Source organism: Ranitomeya imitator, chromosome 9 (assembly GCF_032444005.1).
Source record: "Ranitomeya imitator isolate aRanImi1 chromosome 9, aRanImi1.pri, whole genome shotgun sequence".
NCBI lineage: Eukaryota > Metazoa > Chordata > Amphibia > Anura > Dendrobatidae > Ranitomeya > Ranitomeya imitator.
Genome location: NC_091290.1, coordinates 132916537 through 132934729, shown reverse-complemented (window position 1 = coordinate 132934729; position 18193 = coordinate 132916537). Strand labels below are relative to the sequence as shown.

At 43.3% G+C, this 18193-nt stretch overlaps 1 protein-coding gene across 5 annotated transcripts in view; it reads left to right on the top strand.

Moving 5' to 3' along the window:
* LOC138648963 (serine/threonine-protein kinase Nek11-like) overlaps positions 1-18193 on the top strand; it is a 247426-nt gene that overhangs the window by 166736 nt on the left and 62497 nt on the right. For all 5 annotated transcript variants that reach the window (XM_069738971.1, XM_069738970.1, XM_069738973.1 and 2 more), the window contains 2 exons: positions 3503-3578; positions 5179-5215. In XM_069738971.1, coding sequence (XP_069595072.1) covers positions 3503-3578; positions 5179-5215 — 113 coding nt within the window. The remainder of the gene's footprint in view (positions 1-3502; positions 3579-5178; positions 5216-18193) is intronic.

The following is an 18193-nucleotide window of genomic DNA, read 5'->3' as shown; positions in this document are numbered from 1 at the left end:
GGCTGGACTATTGACCTACAGTAACTTGAATGGAGAGGTGTTGCAGTGCACAGCACAGTGAGCTGCTGGGTGTCTACTAGAATAATGGTGAAGGGGACTCAGTTCTACACCTGAGTCCCCTACTTTTGCAGATTGTTTGAAGGGAGATGTTTGGTACCAATTCTTCAATCTAGGAAGCCATATACAGTGGGTACGGAAAGTATTCAGACCCAAAATTTTCACTCTTTGTTTCATTGCAGCCAATTGGTAAATTCAAAAAAAAGTTAATTTTTTTCTCATAAATGTACACTCTGCACCCCATCTTGACGGAAAAAAAAATAGAAACGTAGTAATGTTTGCAAATTTAATAAAAAAGAAAAACTGAAATATCACATGTTCATAAGTATTCAGACCCTTTGCTCAGACACTCATATTTAAGTCACATGCTGTCCATTTCCTTGTGATCCTCCATAAGATGGTTCAACTCCTCCATTGGAGTCCAGCTGTGTTAATTAAACTGATAAGACTTGATTTGGAAAGGCACACACCTGTCTATATAAGATCTCACAGCTCACGTCAGACCAAATGAGAATCATGAGGTCAAAGGAACTGGCCAAGGAGCTCAGAGACAGAATTGTGGCAAGGCTGTTGTGAATTCCGTTCTTGGGCTCCCTCCGGTGGTTGTAAATGGCACTTTTGTGAATTCTGCCCTTGGGCTCCCTCTGGTGGTTTTGAGTGGAACTGCCGCTCCTTGAGTTTAGCTTTAGCAGCTGCTTTCACTAATCGTCTCTCCTGGCTCTGCTATTTAACCTGGTTCTAGTCTTCAGCCTATGCCACTTGTCAATGTTTTCTGCTGGATTCACATCTCTGCTTGGATTCTCCTGGTTTCCTGACCAGTTCTGCAAAGATAAGTTCTGGCTTTGCTCATTTCAGTCCACATGTTGTGGACTTATTGTTCTGTGCATTCTATTTTTGTCCAGCTTGTCATTATGGATTTTTTCTGTTAGCTGGAAGCTCTGGGAAGCAGATTTACCCTCCACACCTTTAGTCAGGTGTGGAGATTTTGTAAACTCTGTGTGGATTGTTTTGTAGTTTTTATACTGACCGCACAGTATCTTTTCCTGTCCTATCTATCAAGCTAGACTGGCCTCCTATGCTAAAATCTGATTTCATCTCTGCGTATGTTATTTTCCCCTCCTCTCACCATCAATATTTGTGGGGGGCTATCTTTCCTTTGGGGATTTTCTCTGAGGCAAGATAGGTTTCCTGCTTCCATCTTTAGGGGAAGTTAGATCTTAGGCTGTGCCGAGGGGTCTAGGGAGCGTCAGGTACCCCCCACGGCTATTTCTAGTTGCGCTGCTAGGTTCAGGGTCTGCGATCAGTACAGATACCACCTCCTTCAGAGCTTGTCTCATGTTGTTCCTAAACCACCAGATCATAACACAAGGCCCAGATCTGGCCAAGGTTACAACATAATTTCTGCAGTACTCAAGGTTCCTAAGAGCACAGTGGCCTCCATAATCCTTCACTGCATCACTCCACTCTAAGCGGTATGTGTTGAGAAAACCAGGCACTGCTTATAACCTACCTAATACAATCCCAACAGTGAAACATGGTGGTGGCAGCATCCTACTATGGGAGTTTTTTTCAGCTGCAGGGACAGGATGACTGATTGTCATTGAAGGAAACATGAATGCGGCCAAGTACAGAGAGATCCTGGATGAAAACCTCTTCCAAAGTGCTATGGACCTCAGACTTGGCCGAAGGGTCACCTTCCAACAAGACAATGACCCTAAGCACACAGCTAAAATAACAAAAGAGTGACTTCAGAACAACTCTGTGACCATTCTTGACTGGCCCAGCCAGAGCCCTGACCTAAACCCAATTGATCATCTCTGGAGAGACCTGAAAATGGCTGTCCACCAACGTTCACCATCCAACCTGACAGAACTGGAGAGGATCTGCAAGGAAGAATGGCCGAGGATCCCCAAATCCAGGGGTGAAAAACTTGTTGCATCATTCCCAAGAAGACTCATGGCTGTACTAGCTCAAAAGGTGCTTCTACTCAATACTGAGCAAAGGGTCTGAATACTTATGACCATGAGATATTTCAGTTTTTCTTTTTTAATACATTGGCAAAATTTACTACATTTCTGGGTTTTTTCAGTCAAGATGGGGTGCAGATTGTACAGTAATGAGAAAAAAATAACTTTTTTGAATTTACTAAATGGCTGCAACGAAACAGAGTGAAAAATTTTATGGGGTCTGAATACTTTCTGTACCCACTGTAAGCCTAGATAATGGTGAAGAGTGGTAAAATAAGCTTTCAATTCATTTTTGAAGAAAATTTACCACCCATTAGTTCACCTCGTAAAGAACATAAATTATGCTATGTGTGTTATGACAAGAAAAGCCCCAGTGTCCTGTTAAGGTAAAACAATCATCAGAGAATTACCTCTTGTTTACATTTGTTTTTTGTTTTGTCCGTATTTTTTTTTTCATACCACAATTTTTATTAAAAAACGGAATTGGTCCTCTTGTGATTTTTACACTAACCACTTGAGCTATTTTAGATTCATACTCCCTGTACTTTTGTTAGACACCTGTCCCAGATATCCTGGGTTCTGCTTATTTCCCCTGTGTCCGTTGCCCTCTGTTGTGCTCCACGTTGGGTTTTGCAGGTTGCCTGGCGTGGCTCAGTGACGTCATCTCTCTAATCCTATTTAAGGCCCATTATGACGCACACCTGTGTCTTAAGATTGAGTCTCAAGACTTTGGTTTGGTATACCCCATCTTCTATGCACAACGGCAAGACTTGCTTCCATCCCTGTTGGGCTCCACTGCATCCATTCAGATGCACTCAGGATTCCCAAGTGTTCCGAGTCCTCACCGCTGACTGCTTAAAGTCTGTGTGCCCACCCGGACCTGAGGCTTAGAGAATCCATTTCACCAGTTGAACCTTAACACCCTTCAGGAAGCGTTTTCAACAACCTCATTATCACCACAGGCAGGATTACAAAGACAGGTAATACTTCTATACACAGCTGGTAACACAGGATCCTTCAGCGGACCCTGCTTCCCTCTAATGACTTTTGCACGCACTCATTAGATGCTTCAATGCAAAAATATAGGGGCAGAGTCAGTATTTTGCTGTTAATGTACATGTGTTGTTTCCTGAAACATGAAGAAAAAAAGCCTGAGTGGCCAGTGAGAAAATGTCAAGATTTCTATTTTTTTTAACATTTTTAAAACAAATTTGTGATAAGGAAAATAAAAATTGCCCAAAAAAACATTTAACACAAAAACCTAATTTAAACAATGAATCAATTTCTGATGATAGTTTTCTCTTTAAAGGGTTTGTCCGGTCAAAAAAAATAAGTCTGCAGTCACTCTGTGTGACTGCAGACTTATGATTCTCCCAGCGCACACACTGGAAATAAAGCAAATGTGCGCTAAATGTACACTGACAAAGAGTGGTACGTGATGAACATCATAAAGAGCGTCTAATGGCTTCCTTTTGCAGAAGAGCAGTTGAAAGGGTTTACGAAGAAAACCAGCAGAGGATGGAGCAGAACAGGAAACCCCAAGCCGATGACGATGTAAGTCTATGCCAGTAATCTGGACGTAGTGACTGCTGGTAGAGATGGCACCTTTCCTGGTGTCCTCATTTATTTCTATGATATATTACATTGAGTATTCATGCCAAGCAAAGCAATGTGCCAACCAGTCGAAAGGAATCCTAAAGGAAGGTCACACCAGGTCTATGTATGGTGGACTGGCATGGGCGACCAGTTGAAGATGCCAGTGAGCTGCTGTACCGCCTGGTGTGCACTTTGCTGGACCAAGGTGCCTTCTTCTGACATTTAGGCCTTGTGTTTTCTGTGTGTTTTCTATGCATATTTCATGCAATCCTACTAGATAATTGCTCTGTATGAAGACCCCCCCAATACAGCAAATGATTCTGGCACCAACATTTAGCCCAGTAATCTTCATCATGCGCATTATGTATGAAAAACATATTCAATCCATTTTGCGTTCATGAATTTCCATTTTCATTATGACACGGATTAATATGTAATTGTCCAGCAGGGGAATAAAGCAGCTGTATCCTGCTGATAGGCACCATGATAAATAACCAAATGATATGTCCCCCAGGTATATACAACAGCGTCGTGTCATATTGAACACCCTAATGAGAAACAACCCTGACTGCTACATAATGTCACAGTGACATGCCGCTTCCCTGTAAAGATATATTAATATAATACTCCGCTATACACAGTCATTTGCACAGCCCCGGTGCAACGTTATGTGAGCATGAATAACATTAATGGAAAGCAAAACAATTAGAGGGCTACTGTAATTGTCACTCTTTTTTCCCCAGAAATGTCAATAGAGATCGTGTAAACATTGAGAGTATTCCAACAAAATGTAGATTGGTTTTACTCATTAATTTTGCTTTGTTAGGGGTGCAGAAGTGGTATTTGAGTCCTAGTATGGCTTCTATGCCTTACAGTAGAGGTCCCCAACCTGTGGCTCGGGAGCCACACGTGGCGCGCGGGTCCGTGATGCGTGGCTCACGGCTGTGTGCCAGTCCAGGTCTAACAATTATGAAAAGCAGGTATCCAGATGGGACTTTTTTGGGTGGCCTTGCCCAGAAGAGTAACTCTGGATGTGCATGTACTTGCCATGGGGGTGGAGAGATATCGAAAGCTGGAGATACCATGATTTTTCCAGTTGCTTGAAGGCGGATACAATAATGTGGTGGGAGTACTGTATTCAAGAACACCATATGGGTAAGGTGGATGGAAATATACAGCCTATATGTGTGTCAATACTGTGGAGGAGGCAGGTGCTGGTTGTCACTGCTCAGAGGGCTCTGAATATGGCTTGTGACCATCTCTCAAAGGCAAATGTAGCTATCAAGGTAGGGTTGAAGACCACTGCCAGTATCATAAATGGTCCATTCTAGGTTGGACAGACAGCTTGAAAATGTTTCCTACCAATTCGTATACATCATGGTATGCCTTTGGTGGATGCCAACAACTCATGCCAATACTCAAGTGCACACGACCATTCTTAGTAAATTTATCACCATCATACTATGAGGCTTTTCTTCTGTTACTGGTGACCACATATGGTCGCAATGTAATGGATCCAACGTTACAAGTAATATCTCCGCCTTCTCCCTTTCGACAGGTACATTGGGTAGAGGACAGAGCTCAGAAGGAGGAAGGTGAGCGTCTATCAATGAGATGAACATAACTGACTGATACATGTTGAGGTTTGTGATCTCTAATGCCAAATATCTTACTACTAAGGTCACTGAGATGTTCTTCACCCTTATGGACCCACAGCCAGTATAGGAGTCTTAATCTCGGTACTCTAGATCTTCATCTCTTTTGATGGGTTGTTCTTCAGCGTAATCTCTTGTTTTCTGATAGTTATGATATTAAGTATTAATGTTTTAGTGCTCCTATTTTTGAGGATTTACATCTTATTTGTAATGGAGGTTTACACCTCACATGAGGTTTATAAATCTGGTGGTGCTGATCTATTTCTCCCACGATCCTCAGTCACGCGGAAGGCCTACTAGCCGAGTATTTTATGATTAAAGGGACTCTGTCACCTGAATTTGGCGGGACTGGTTTTGGGTCATATGGGCGGAGTTTTTGGGTGTTTGATTCACCCTTTCCTTACCCGCTGGCTGCATGCTGGCTGCAATATTGGATTGAAGTTCATTCTCTGTCCTCCATAGTACACGCCTGCGCAAAGCAATCTTGCCTTGTGCAGGCGTGTACTATGGAGGACAGAAAATGAACTTCAATCCAATATTGCAGCCAGCATGCAGCCAGCGGGTAAGGAAAGGGTGAATCAAACACCCAAAAACTCCGCCCATATGACCCAAAACCAGTCCCGCCAAATTCAGGTGATAGGTTCCCTTTAAGTATGGCTCCCATGATAATCAGCCAGACAGCAAACCTACTGGCATTCATCTACGGTATATCTCCCATGATATTTGGCCAGCCTTGACCTTGCTGGCATCAGTTTTCTCATCTGCACTCCGCCAACTAACAGCTGACTGGGAATCATCATGAGATAACTGGCTTTGCCTTGGCCTTTTCTGCTCTAATATGTCATCAAACTTTAAAAAAAATTGTCTACAGGCAAGAATCCATGTGTTAACTATGCATTAAATGGATCAATGTCTCGTCTAAGGTGTCATTGCTCATTTACTGGTTATTTTTATACTAGCTGAAGAGCCCGGCGTTGCCTGGGCATAGTAAATATCTGTGGTTAGTTATAGCACCTCACTTCTCTTATTTTCCCATCACGCCTCTCATTTTCCTCTAACATCTTTCGTTTTCCCCCTCACTTCTCTCATTTTCTCCCTCACACCTCTCATTTTCCCCCTCACTCCTCTCATTCCCCCTCACTCCTCTCATTTTCCCCTCACTCCTCTCATTCCCCCCTCTCTCCTCTCATTCCCCCCTAACACTTGTCATTTCGACCTCACATCGGTCATTTTCCGATCACGCCACTATTTTCCCTCACTCCTCTCATTTTGCACTCACACCTTTTGATTTTCACCTCACACCTCTCATTTTCACCTCAAACCTCTCATTTTCACCTCACACCTCTCATTTTCCCCTCAGTATATACATGTTTGCATCTCCCTTATATATAGTACACACCTGTATGTCATCTCCTGTATATACCGTTGTGGCCAAAAGTATTGACACCCCTGCGATTCTGTCAGATAATACTCAGTTTCTTCCTGAAAATGATTGCAATCACAAATTCTTTGGTATTATTATATTCATTTAATTTGTCTTAAATAAAAAAACACAAAAAGAATTGTCCTAAAGCCAAATTGGATATAATTCCACACCAAACATAAAAAAGGGGGTGGACAAAAGTATTGGCACTGTTCGAAAAATCATGTGATGCTTCTCTAATTTGTGTAATTAACAGCACCTGTAACTTACCTGTGGCACCTGACAGGTGTTGGCAATAACTAAATCACACTTGCAGCCAGTTGACATGGATTAAAGCTGACTCAACCTCTGTCCTGTGTCCTTGTGTGCACCACATAGAGCATGGAGAATAGAAAGAAGTCCAAAGAACTGTCTGAGGACTTGAGAAACCAAATTGTGAGGAAGCATGAGCAATCTCAAGGCTACAAGTCCATCTCCAAAGACCTGAATGTTAATGTGTCTACCGTGCGCAGTGTCATCAAGAAGTTTAAAGCCCATGGCACTGTGGCTAACCTCCCTAGATGTGGACGGAAAAGAAAAATTGACAAGAGATTTCAACGCAAGATTGTGCGGATGTTGGATAAAGAACCTCGACTAACATCCAAACAAGTTCAAGCTGCCCTGCAGTCCGAGGGTACAACAGTGTCAACCCGTACTATCCGTCGGCGTCTGAATGAAAAGGGACTGTATGGTAGGAGACCCAGGAAGACCCCACTTCTTACCCCGAGATATAAAAAAGCCAGGCTGGAGATTGCCAAAACTTACCTGAAAAAGCCTAAAACGTTTTGGTAGAAAGTTCTCTGGTCAGATGAGACAAAAGTAGAGCTTTTTGGGCAAAGGCATCAACAGAGTTTACAGGAGAAAAAAAGAGGCATTCAAAGAAAAGAACACGGTCCCTACAGTCAAACATGGCGGAGGTTCCCTGATGTTTTGGGGTTGCTTTGCTGGTTCTGGCACTGGACTGCTTGACCGTGTGAATGGCATTATGAAGTCAGGAGACTACCAACAAATTTTGCAGCATAATGTAGGGCCCAGTGTGAGATAGCTGGGTCTCCCTCAGAGGTCATGGGTCTTCCAGCAGGACAATGACCCAAAATACACTTCAAAAATCACTAGAAAATGGTTTGAGAGAAAGCACTGGAGACTTCTAAGGTGGCCAGCAATGAGTCCAGACCTGAATCCAATAGAACACCTGTGGAGAGATCTAAAAATGGCAGTTTGGAGAAGGCACCCTTCAAATATCAAGGACCTGGAGCAGTTTGCCAAAGAAGAATGGTCTATAATTCCAGCAGAGCTTTGTAAGAAACTCGTTGATGGTTACCGGAAGCGGTTGGTAACGTATACTCAGCAAATAAAAAACCCGAACGATCTGCTCTGGATTAGTCTGACCAATATAAATACACAATATAGCAAAGCCAGCTCCTAAACTAGTTAAAATTTAACATTTAATATGTATACTTAAAACAATTGACAGTCAACAATCAAAAAAATAAGGTGCTCATGATTACCAGTGCTCTTAATAAAATGGCTTAGTCTCACCCAATTGTTGTAACCCGGTTCTCCAGAGGTACATGTAACGCCGGGATGTATGAGACCAAAATGTAGAGAGAGAAGGACAGGGGGGGGAAGAAAAATTGGGGCCTACTTTTTCCCTGTCGTGTCTTCTGCAAGAAGCTCCTGCCCTCACAAAGGCAGTACCCAAATATGAGCCTACTTATGGTGCCCATGGTAAATGTAGCCTCCCTGGATAATATGTCTTTACTTCCCAACGCGTTTCCTCCCCTGTTCAGGGGGTTCATCAGGGGAAATTGTCCAGGCTAGTGAAGGTCTTCTGCAGTGGCAGATACAACCTTCCTATGTGAAAGATTCCTCAGTGTGTGGGTAAAAAGGTCATGAAGGACTGCTGTTCCCTCGGTATTCTGGCTACCGGGATCTTGCGCCTCAGAAGGATGCAGCCTGTGCAGGGCAGAACTCCTTCTGGTATCCACTCCTTTGCTATGACTTCTTCACCCTCTCTACAATACAGTTCTCCTTGGTGTCCGTTTTTAGGAACTGCTGCACTTAGGGCAGGCGCAGCTCTGTGACCTTCTGTCTAGGCCTCTGACAGGCTCCCACCCCTGTCAGGGACCAACTTCCTGAGTGAAGCTCAGACAGCAACTGCCTAACTTCCTCCCCAGGCAACCAGTTTTAAATAGGAGCATAGCTCCCCCTGGTGGACTGGAGTATGAAATGTGTTGTATGTTTGTGATACCTGTTAAAGAGATCTCCTTCATTGCCTCCAAACATAACATCACTCCCCCCTAGAGAAAAATAACATTACTGCAATGACCAGGACCCTGGGGTGCTGCACTGACACAGGCCTGTATCTTGTTATTAAGACTTTCAGTTTGTATGTACACAGTTCACTGTCTGCGGTCTACAGGACGCCTCCTGGCTCCCTGCGGCTTCCAGTCCTTCAGTTAACTGTCTGCCTGCGGCTTCCAGTATCTCAGTTTTCGGTCTGCCTGCAGCTTTCAGTGCTTCAGTTACCTGTATGCCTGCAGCTTCTAGTGCCTCTGCTACCTGTCTGCTTGCAGCCTCCAGTACCTCAGTTACCTATCTGCCTGTGACTTTCCGTCCCTCAGTTACCCATCTGTCTGTGGCTTCCAGTATCTCAGTTACTTGTCTTCCTGCAGCTTCTAGTGCCTCGGCTACCTGTCTTCCTTCAGCTTCCAGTACCTCGCTTCCAGTATCTGTTTCCTGTCTGCCTGCGGCTTCCACTACCTCAGTTACCTGTCTGCAGCTTCCAGTACATCAGTTACCTGTCTGCTTGCAGCTTCTAGTGCCTCAGCTACCGGTCTGCCTGCAGCTTCCTGTACATCAGTTACCTGTCTGCAGCTTTGTGTACCTCAGATGTTTGTCTTATTGTGACTGCCAATACCTCACGTGCTTGTGTATCTGCGGATTCCAGTACCTCTTCTATCTGTCTGCGGCTTCCAGTATCTTTGCTATCTGTTTCCCACATGCCTCACCTGCCTGCTGCACCGATGCCTGTGTGCTCACCTGGACCTTGGGCTTTTGAGGAACCACCTCACCAGAATAGTCTCTGCTGACAAGAACTGGTTTGTGGATGAACAGAAAATGCCAATTTGTGGAATCTGTGGGCAAGATTTGTAGTCAGAGGGGCAGAGGTCATGGCATGAAGAGTTTAATTGCAAATGGTAGACAGGCAAAGGTCAGGATGGGTAGGAGACAAGAAGACATGGTCAAATTAATGAGGCAAATAAAACTAGGGCAAAATACCTAATACTAAATTGACCTTGTTTCTCAGACCTGACCCAGCGTTTTGGAGGAGGTTTTCTCCAGGGTACCATGGCTTTGGTGTAAGGCAGTTATTATTGGTCCCACTGCCCATAAGATGTCAGAAAATACTCATGTATGTAGCCCAACAGCAGAGTGACCAAAGCCAGGAGTTCAGCGTCAGCGGGAAATGAGGAACCATGAAGGAGCAGGTACAAAATAAATGTAAGAAAAAACTCCAGATTAAACTAAATGGGAATATATAATATTTAGGCTTATCCAACAGGGCAGTAATATAATTTTCCAGATGTGTCACATAATACCAATTGTCTTGGATCTTACTGTATATAATCCAAGGGTAACATGAGAAAGGGAATCAAGTATAGATCTCAATTTGGACTTATAAGCAAAAACATATCTATCACTTTGCAGCCACGAAGGCATGTGGCAAACATAGTGTCTTGGGTTTACAGTGACAGAGAGGAGCCAGAAGACCGCAGCGTCTGATTTCTCTTGCCCTGATTAGAAGCACTTCCCCTTCATATTAAACGGTGTAAATTTATTTTCGCAGTGCAGGGGTTAATCTGCTTAGTTGAGAGCTCCTGGAGTGTTAAGTCTCTCAGCTGTGCACTATAAGCCACTCCCAACTCCTATATAATCTGGGTCCTGGCTAGCACTCATTGTCAGAGTTAGCTTATTCAGCATGGCTGGAAGTTTTTGGTTGTTATCATTGCAGAAAGGTGTCTGGTGGATTTATCCGTTACTGTTACTAGGTTTTGAGTGTGTGATAATTCCTTTTCTTCTACTTTGGTTTAACCCCATCCTCCACTCCCTAGTGCATTCCTCTGCTATATGTGTGAGTATATTTGTATGATTGGTATATTTCGTTACTCCTGTTAGTATTACCTTGTTAATCTGGCTGCTGTATTACGGTACACAACTACTCCACTTTTCCCTGGGTAGGGGAAGGGTACAGACTGAGGGTGCATCCAGGCAAGGTACGTGGCCCCGGTGTCTTCACATCAGAACTAATCCGGGAAGCAGGGCAAATTAAGGCTCCCTTAGCAGTAGGGACAGTGAAGGAGCCCTGGTACCGGGATAGCCGACAACAGAGTGAAGGAAATAAGCCCAAAACGTATGGATTCCTATATTTTGATGGACCATTTGGCACTCCGATGATTAGTTCATCTTTTTTACGGTAACCACAGTAGGATGTTAAGGGGAACAGGTCAGGTATTCAGAGGATTACAGAAACTATGGGACAACAATGAGACAAAGGCCATAGTATTTTGCAGACTAGTTGATGTGTAATATTTGTCACATAAAACCACTTATCATGTCCTGCACATGTTTTATGTGTACGTGACACAATTAAGTGAAGCCACAAATTGAAGATCTCAGATACTGTCCCTGTATTGCGGCATTAGTGACAGAGATGTATTGTGTCAGCACAGCAGTTTTAGATTACTGCTTTCATTACCATACATCGTGGAAATAATTGTACTGTTTTGTTACCCAGTTGATAACAGAAACCCCTCGAGAGTCACTTAATACGCAGCGTCCTAGGTGGCGGAACGCAACAATAGATACCACAAGTCTCCTGCCGACTGAGGCCCCTTCCAGAGCAATCTGGTTGTATAAGGATCCATTGGGCTCCGCTGTTACATCTAGCTCAGGAGTTAATTAGAAACTGGTCTGATAGGAACAACATAACCAACTAAAGATAATTACAACTGATCATATCAACCCTCTGCCAGGAAGAGGTTTCAATAGGCAGCAGACGTGGGGTTAAAGGGAAAAAATAAATTAAAACAAGTCATAGGGGCATTCAGTAAAGGAGTAATATCCAGTACCGATCCACTAATTATATGACTCCAGGGTCACATTTAATAATCTTTCATGACTTAATTGCTGTATTGAAAGATGATTTGGCAGCAGCTGAGAATAGGTTATTGTGACGCTCCGTGCACTGTGCACCGCTGTCAGTACAGGCTCTAGTCACAGACATCTGTACAAACCGCAGGAAAAGTAATGTAATGTACAGTGAGGCAAAAAAGTATTTAGTCAGTCAGCAATAGTGCAAGCTCCACCACTTAAAAAGATGAGAGGCGTCTGTAATTTACATCATAGGTAGACCTCAACTATGGGAGACAAACTGAGAAAAAAAAATCCAGAAAATCACATTGTCTGTTTTTTTAACATTTTATTTGCATATTATGGTGGAAAATAAGTATTTGGTCAGAAACAAAATTTCATCTCAATACTTTGTAATATATCCTTTGTTGGCAATGACAGAGGTCAAACGTTTTCTGTAAGTCTTCACAAGGTTGCCACACACTGTTGTTGGTATGTTGGCCCATTCCTCCATGCAGATCTCCTCTAGAGCAGTGATGTTTTTGGCTTTTCGCTTGGCAACACGGACTTTCAACTCCCTCCAAAGGTTTTCTATGGGGTTGAGATCTGGAGACTGGCTAGGCCACTCCAGGACCTTAAAATGCTTCTTACGAAGCCACTCCTTCGTTGCCCTGGCGGTGTGCTTTGGATCATTGTCATGTTGAAAGACCCAGCCACGTTTCATCTTCAATGCCCTTGCTGATGGAAGGAGGTTTGCACTCAAAATCTCACGATACATGGCCCCATTCATTCTTTCATGTACCCGGATCAGTCGTCCTGGCCCCTTTGCAGAGAAACAGCCCCAAAGCATGATGTTTCCACCACCATGCTTTACAGTAGGTATGGTGTTTGATGGATGCAACTCAGTATTCTTTTTCCTCCAAACACGACAAGTTGTGTTTCTACCAAACAGTTCCAGTTTGGTTTCATCAGACCATAGGACATTCTCCTAAAACTCCTCTGGATCATCCAAATGCTCTCTAGCAAACTTCAGACGGGCCCGGACATGTACTGGCTTAAGCAGTGGGACACGTCTGGCACTGCAGGATCTGAGTCCATGGTGGCGTAGTGTGTTACTTATGGTAGGCCTTGTTACATTGGTCCCAGCTCTCTGCAGTTCATTCACTAGGTCCCCCCGCGTGGTTCTGGGATTTTTGCTCACCGTTCTTGTGATCATTCTGACCCCACGGGGTGGGATTTTGCGTGGAGCCCCAGATCGAGGGAGATTATCAGTGGTCTTGTATGTCTTCCATTTTCTAATTATTGCTCCCACTGTTGATTTCTTCACTCCAAGCTGGTTGGCTATTGCAGATTCAGTCTTCCCAGCCTGGTGCAGGGCTACAATTTTGTTTCTGGTGTCCTTTGACAGCTCTTTGGTCTTCACCATAGTGGAGTTTGGAGTCAGACTGTTTGAGGGTGTGCACAGGTGTCTTTTTATACTGATAACAAGTTTAAACAGGTGCCATTACTACAGGTAATGAGTGGAGGAAAGAGGAGACTCTTAAAGAAGAAGTTACAGGTCTGTGAGAGCCAGAAATCTTGATTGTTTGTTTCTGACCAAATACTTATTTTCCACCATAATATGCAAAAAAAATGATAAAAAAAACAGACAATGTGATTTTCTGGATTTTTTTTTCTCAGTTTGTCTCCCATAGTTGAGGTCTACCTATGATGTAAATTACAGACGCCTCTCATCTTTTTAAGTGGTGGAACTTGCACTATTGCTGACTGACTAAATACTTTTTTGCCCCACTGTATGTACACAGTGACTGCACCAGCAGAATAGTGAGTGCAGCTCTGGGGTATAATACAGGATGTAACTCAGGATCAGTAATGTAATGTATGTACACAGTGACTGCATCAGCAGAATAGTGAGTGCAGCTCTGGAGTATAATACAGGATGTAACTCAGGATCAGTAATGTAATGTATGTACACAGTGACTGCACCAGCAGAATAGTGAGTGCAGCTCTGGAGTATAATACAGGATGTAACTCAGGATCAGTAATGTAATGTATGTACACAGTGACTGCACCAGCAGAATAGTGAGTGCAGCTCTGGAGTATAATACAGGATGTAACTCAGGATCAGTAATGTAATGTATGTACACAGTGACTGCACCAGCAGAATAGTGAGTGCAGCTCTGGAGTATAATACAGGATGTAACTCAGGATCAGTAATGTAATGTATGTACACAGTGACTGCACCAGCAGAATAGTGAGTGCAGCCCTGGAGTATAATACAGGATGTAACTCAGGATCAGTTATGTAATGTATGTACACAGTGACTGCACCAGCAGAATAAGGAGTGCAGCTCTGGGGTATAATACAGGATGTAACTCAGGATCAGTAATGTATGTACACAGTGACTGCACCAGCAGAATAGTGAGTGCAGCTCTGGGGTATAATACAGGATATAACTAAGGATCAGTAATGTAATGTATGTACACAGTGACTGCACCAGCAGAATAGTGAGTGCAGCTTTGGAGTATAATACAGGATGTTACTCAGGATCAGTAATGTAATGTATGTACACAGTGACTGCACCAGCAGAATAGTGAGTGCAGCTCTGGGGTATAATACAGGATGTAACTCAGGGTCAGTAATGTAATGTATGTACACAGTGACTGCACAGCAGAATAGTGAGTGCAGCTTTGGGGTATAATACAGGATGTAACTCAGGATCAGTAATGTAATGTATGTACACAGTGACTGCACAGCAGAATAGTGAGTGCAGCTCTGGGGTATAATACAGGATGTAACTCAGGATCAGTAATGTAATGTATGTACACAGTGACTGCACAGCAGAATAGTGAGTGCAGCTTTGGGGTATAATACAGGATGTAACTCAGGATCAGTAATGTAATGTATGTACACAGTGACTGCACAGCAGAATAGTGAGTGCAGCTCTGGGGTATAATACAGGATGTAACTCAGGATCAGTAATGTATGTACACAGTGACTGCACAGCAGAATAGTGAGTGCAGCTCTGGGGTATAATACAGGATGTAACTCAGGATCAGTAATGTAATGTATGTACACAGTGACTGCACCAGCAGAATAGTGAGTGCAGCTTTGGGGTATAATACAGGATGTAACTCAGGATCAGTAATGTAATGTATGTACACAGTGACTGCACAGCAGAATAGTGAGTGCAGCTTTGGGGTATAATACAGGATGTAACTCAGGATCAGTAATGTAATGTATGTACACAGTGACTGCACAGCAGAATAGTGAGTGCAGCTCTGGGGTATAATACAGGATGTAACTCAGGATCAGTAATGTAATGTATGTACACAGTGACTGCACCAGCAGAATAGTGAGTGCAGCTTTGGAGTATAATACAGGATGTAACTCAGGATCAGTAATGTAATGTATGTACACAGTGACTGCACCAGCAGAATAGTGAGTGCAGCTCTGGGGTATAATACAGGATGTAACTCAGGGTCAGTAATGTAATGTATGTACACAGTGACTGCACAGCAGAATAGTGAGTGCAGCTTTGGGGTATAATACAGGATGTAACTCAGGATCAGTAATGTAATGTATGTACACAGTGACTGCACAGCAGAATAGTGAGTGCAGCTCTGGGGTATAATACAGGATGTAACTCAGGATCAGTAATGTAATGTATGTACACAGTGACTGCACAGCAGAATAGTGAGTGCAGCTCTGGGGTATAATACAGGATGTAACTCAGGATCAGTAATGTATGTACACAGTGACTGCACAGCAGAATAGTGAGTGCAGCTCTGGGGTATAATACAGGATGTAACTCAGGATCAGTAATGTAATGTATGTACACAGTGACTGCACCAGCAGAATAGTGAGTGCAGCTTTGGGGTATAATACAGGATGTAACTCAGGATCAGTAATGTAATGTATGTACACAGTGACTGCACAGCAGAATAGTGAGTGCAGCTTTGGGGTATAATACAGGATGTAACTCAGGATCAGTAATGTAATGTATGTACACAGTGACTGCACAGCAGAATAGTGAGTGCAGCTCTGGGGTATAATACAGGATGTAACTCAGGATCAGTAATGTAATGTATGTACACAGTGACTGCACAGCAGAATAGTGAGTGCAGCTTTGGGGTATAATACAGGATGTAACTCAGGATCAGTAATGTAATGTATGTACACAGTGACTGCACCAGCAGAATAGTGAGTGCAGCTCTGGGGTATAATACAGGATGTAACTCAGGATCAGTAATGTAATGTATGTACACAGTGACTGCACAGCAGAATAGTGAGTGCAGCTCTGGGGTATAATACAGGATGTAACTCAGGATCAGTAATGTATGTACACAGTGACTGCACAGCAGAATAGTGAGTGCAGCTCTGGGGTATAATACAGGATGTAACTCAGGATCAGTAATGTAATGTATGTACACAGTGACTGCACCAGCAGAATAGTGAGTGCAGCTTTGGGGTATAATACAGGATGTAACTCAGGATCAGTAATGTAATGTATGTACACAGTGACTGCACAGCAGAATAGTGAGTGCAGCTTTGGGGTATAATACAGGATGTAACTCAGGATCAGTAATGTATGTACACAGTGACTGCACAGCAGAATAGTGAGTGCAGCTCTGGGGTATAATACAGGATGTAACTCAGGATCAGTAATGTAATGTATGTACACAGTGACTGCACCAGCAGAATAGTGAGTGCAGCTCTGGGGTATAATACAGGATGTAACTCAGGATCAGTAATGTAATGTATGTACACAGTGACTGCACCAGCAGAATAGTGAGTGCCTGTGTGTTTCTTTGTATTTATTAGGATCCAACAGCTACCAGTAGCAAATAGTGAATCTGTATCGATGTGGAGAAAGATCATCAAGTTTTTTAGAGCATTGGAATTCTTGTGCTTATTATTCTGAAGACAATTCTAAGGTTTCTTACATATTGGTCTATTTACAGCTCTGTAAATCCTCTGTCTTCTAATGCCCGTGGTCACAGAGGAGTCATTTTAGTGTTTTTTTTGTTGTTCCTGAATGTGCAGAAACAAAGTGCCTGGGAGTGTGGCACATAATTCATCAAATCTCCGCAGCTTCACATTAATTTGCTCTACTAAGCATATTTGACCTAAATTTATCACATGAGATACATTTTTAAGTCATGCTAAATTTTCACGTCTTGACTTAAGCAAAGTGCATTTGAATGTATTCCCGACTAGGATACAAATAGGCGACATTGTGTCGGCGGGCGATGTGAATCATTCATGAGAGTTAACTCGGGATTCAAGACTTCTCCGATTAAACAGCGCTTTTAAAGGAGTATTCCAGGCTACATAATTAATCACCTATTTACTGGAGAGCCAAAAATTGTTAGACCGTTGTGTCCAGAGGTGGACACTGACAGCTTGGGGCACCTGTGCTAGACATGTGTTTGCGAAATAAATAAATATATATATACTAGATGGTGGCCCGATTCTAAGCATCGGGTATTCTAGAATATGCATGTCCACGTAGTATATTGCACAGCCCACATAGTATATTGCACAGCCCACATAGTATATTGCCCAGCCACGTAGTATACTGCCCAGCCACGTAGTACATTGCCCAGCCACGTAGTATATTGCCCAGCCACGTAGTATATTTCCCAGCCACGTAGTATATTTCCCAGCCACGTAGTACATTGCCCAGTGACGTAGTATATTGCCCAGCCACGTAGTATAGTGCTCAGCCACATAGTATATTGCACAGCGACGTAGTATACAGCACAGAGCCACGTAGTATATTGCCCAGCCACGTAGTATATTGCCCAGTGACATAGTATATTGCCCAGCCACGTAGTATAGTGCTCAGCCACATAGTATATTGCACAGCGACGTAGTATACAGCACAGAGCCACGTAGTATATTGCCCAGCCACGTAGTATATTGCCCAGTCACGTAGTATATTGCCCAGTCACGTAGTATATTGCCCAGTCACGTAGTATATTGCCCAGCCACGTAATATATTGCACAGCGATGTAGTATACAGCAAAGAGCCACGTAGTATATTGCCCAGCCACGTAGTATATTGCCCAGTCACGTAGTATATTGCCCAGCCACGTAGTATATTGCCCAGCCACGTAGTATATTGCCCAGTCACGTAGTATATTGCACAGCCACGTAATATATTGCACAGCGATGTAGTATACAGCACAGAGCCACGTAGTATATTGCCCAGTCACGTAGTACATTGCCCAGTGACATAGTATATTGCCCAGCCACGTAGTATATTGCCCAGTGACATAGTATATTGCCCAGCCACGTAGTATAGTGCTCAGCCACAT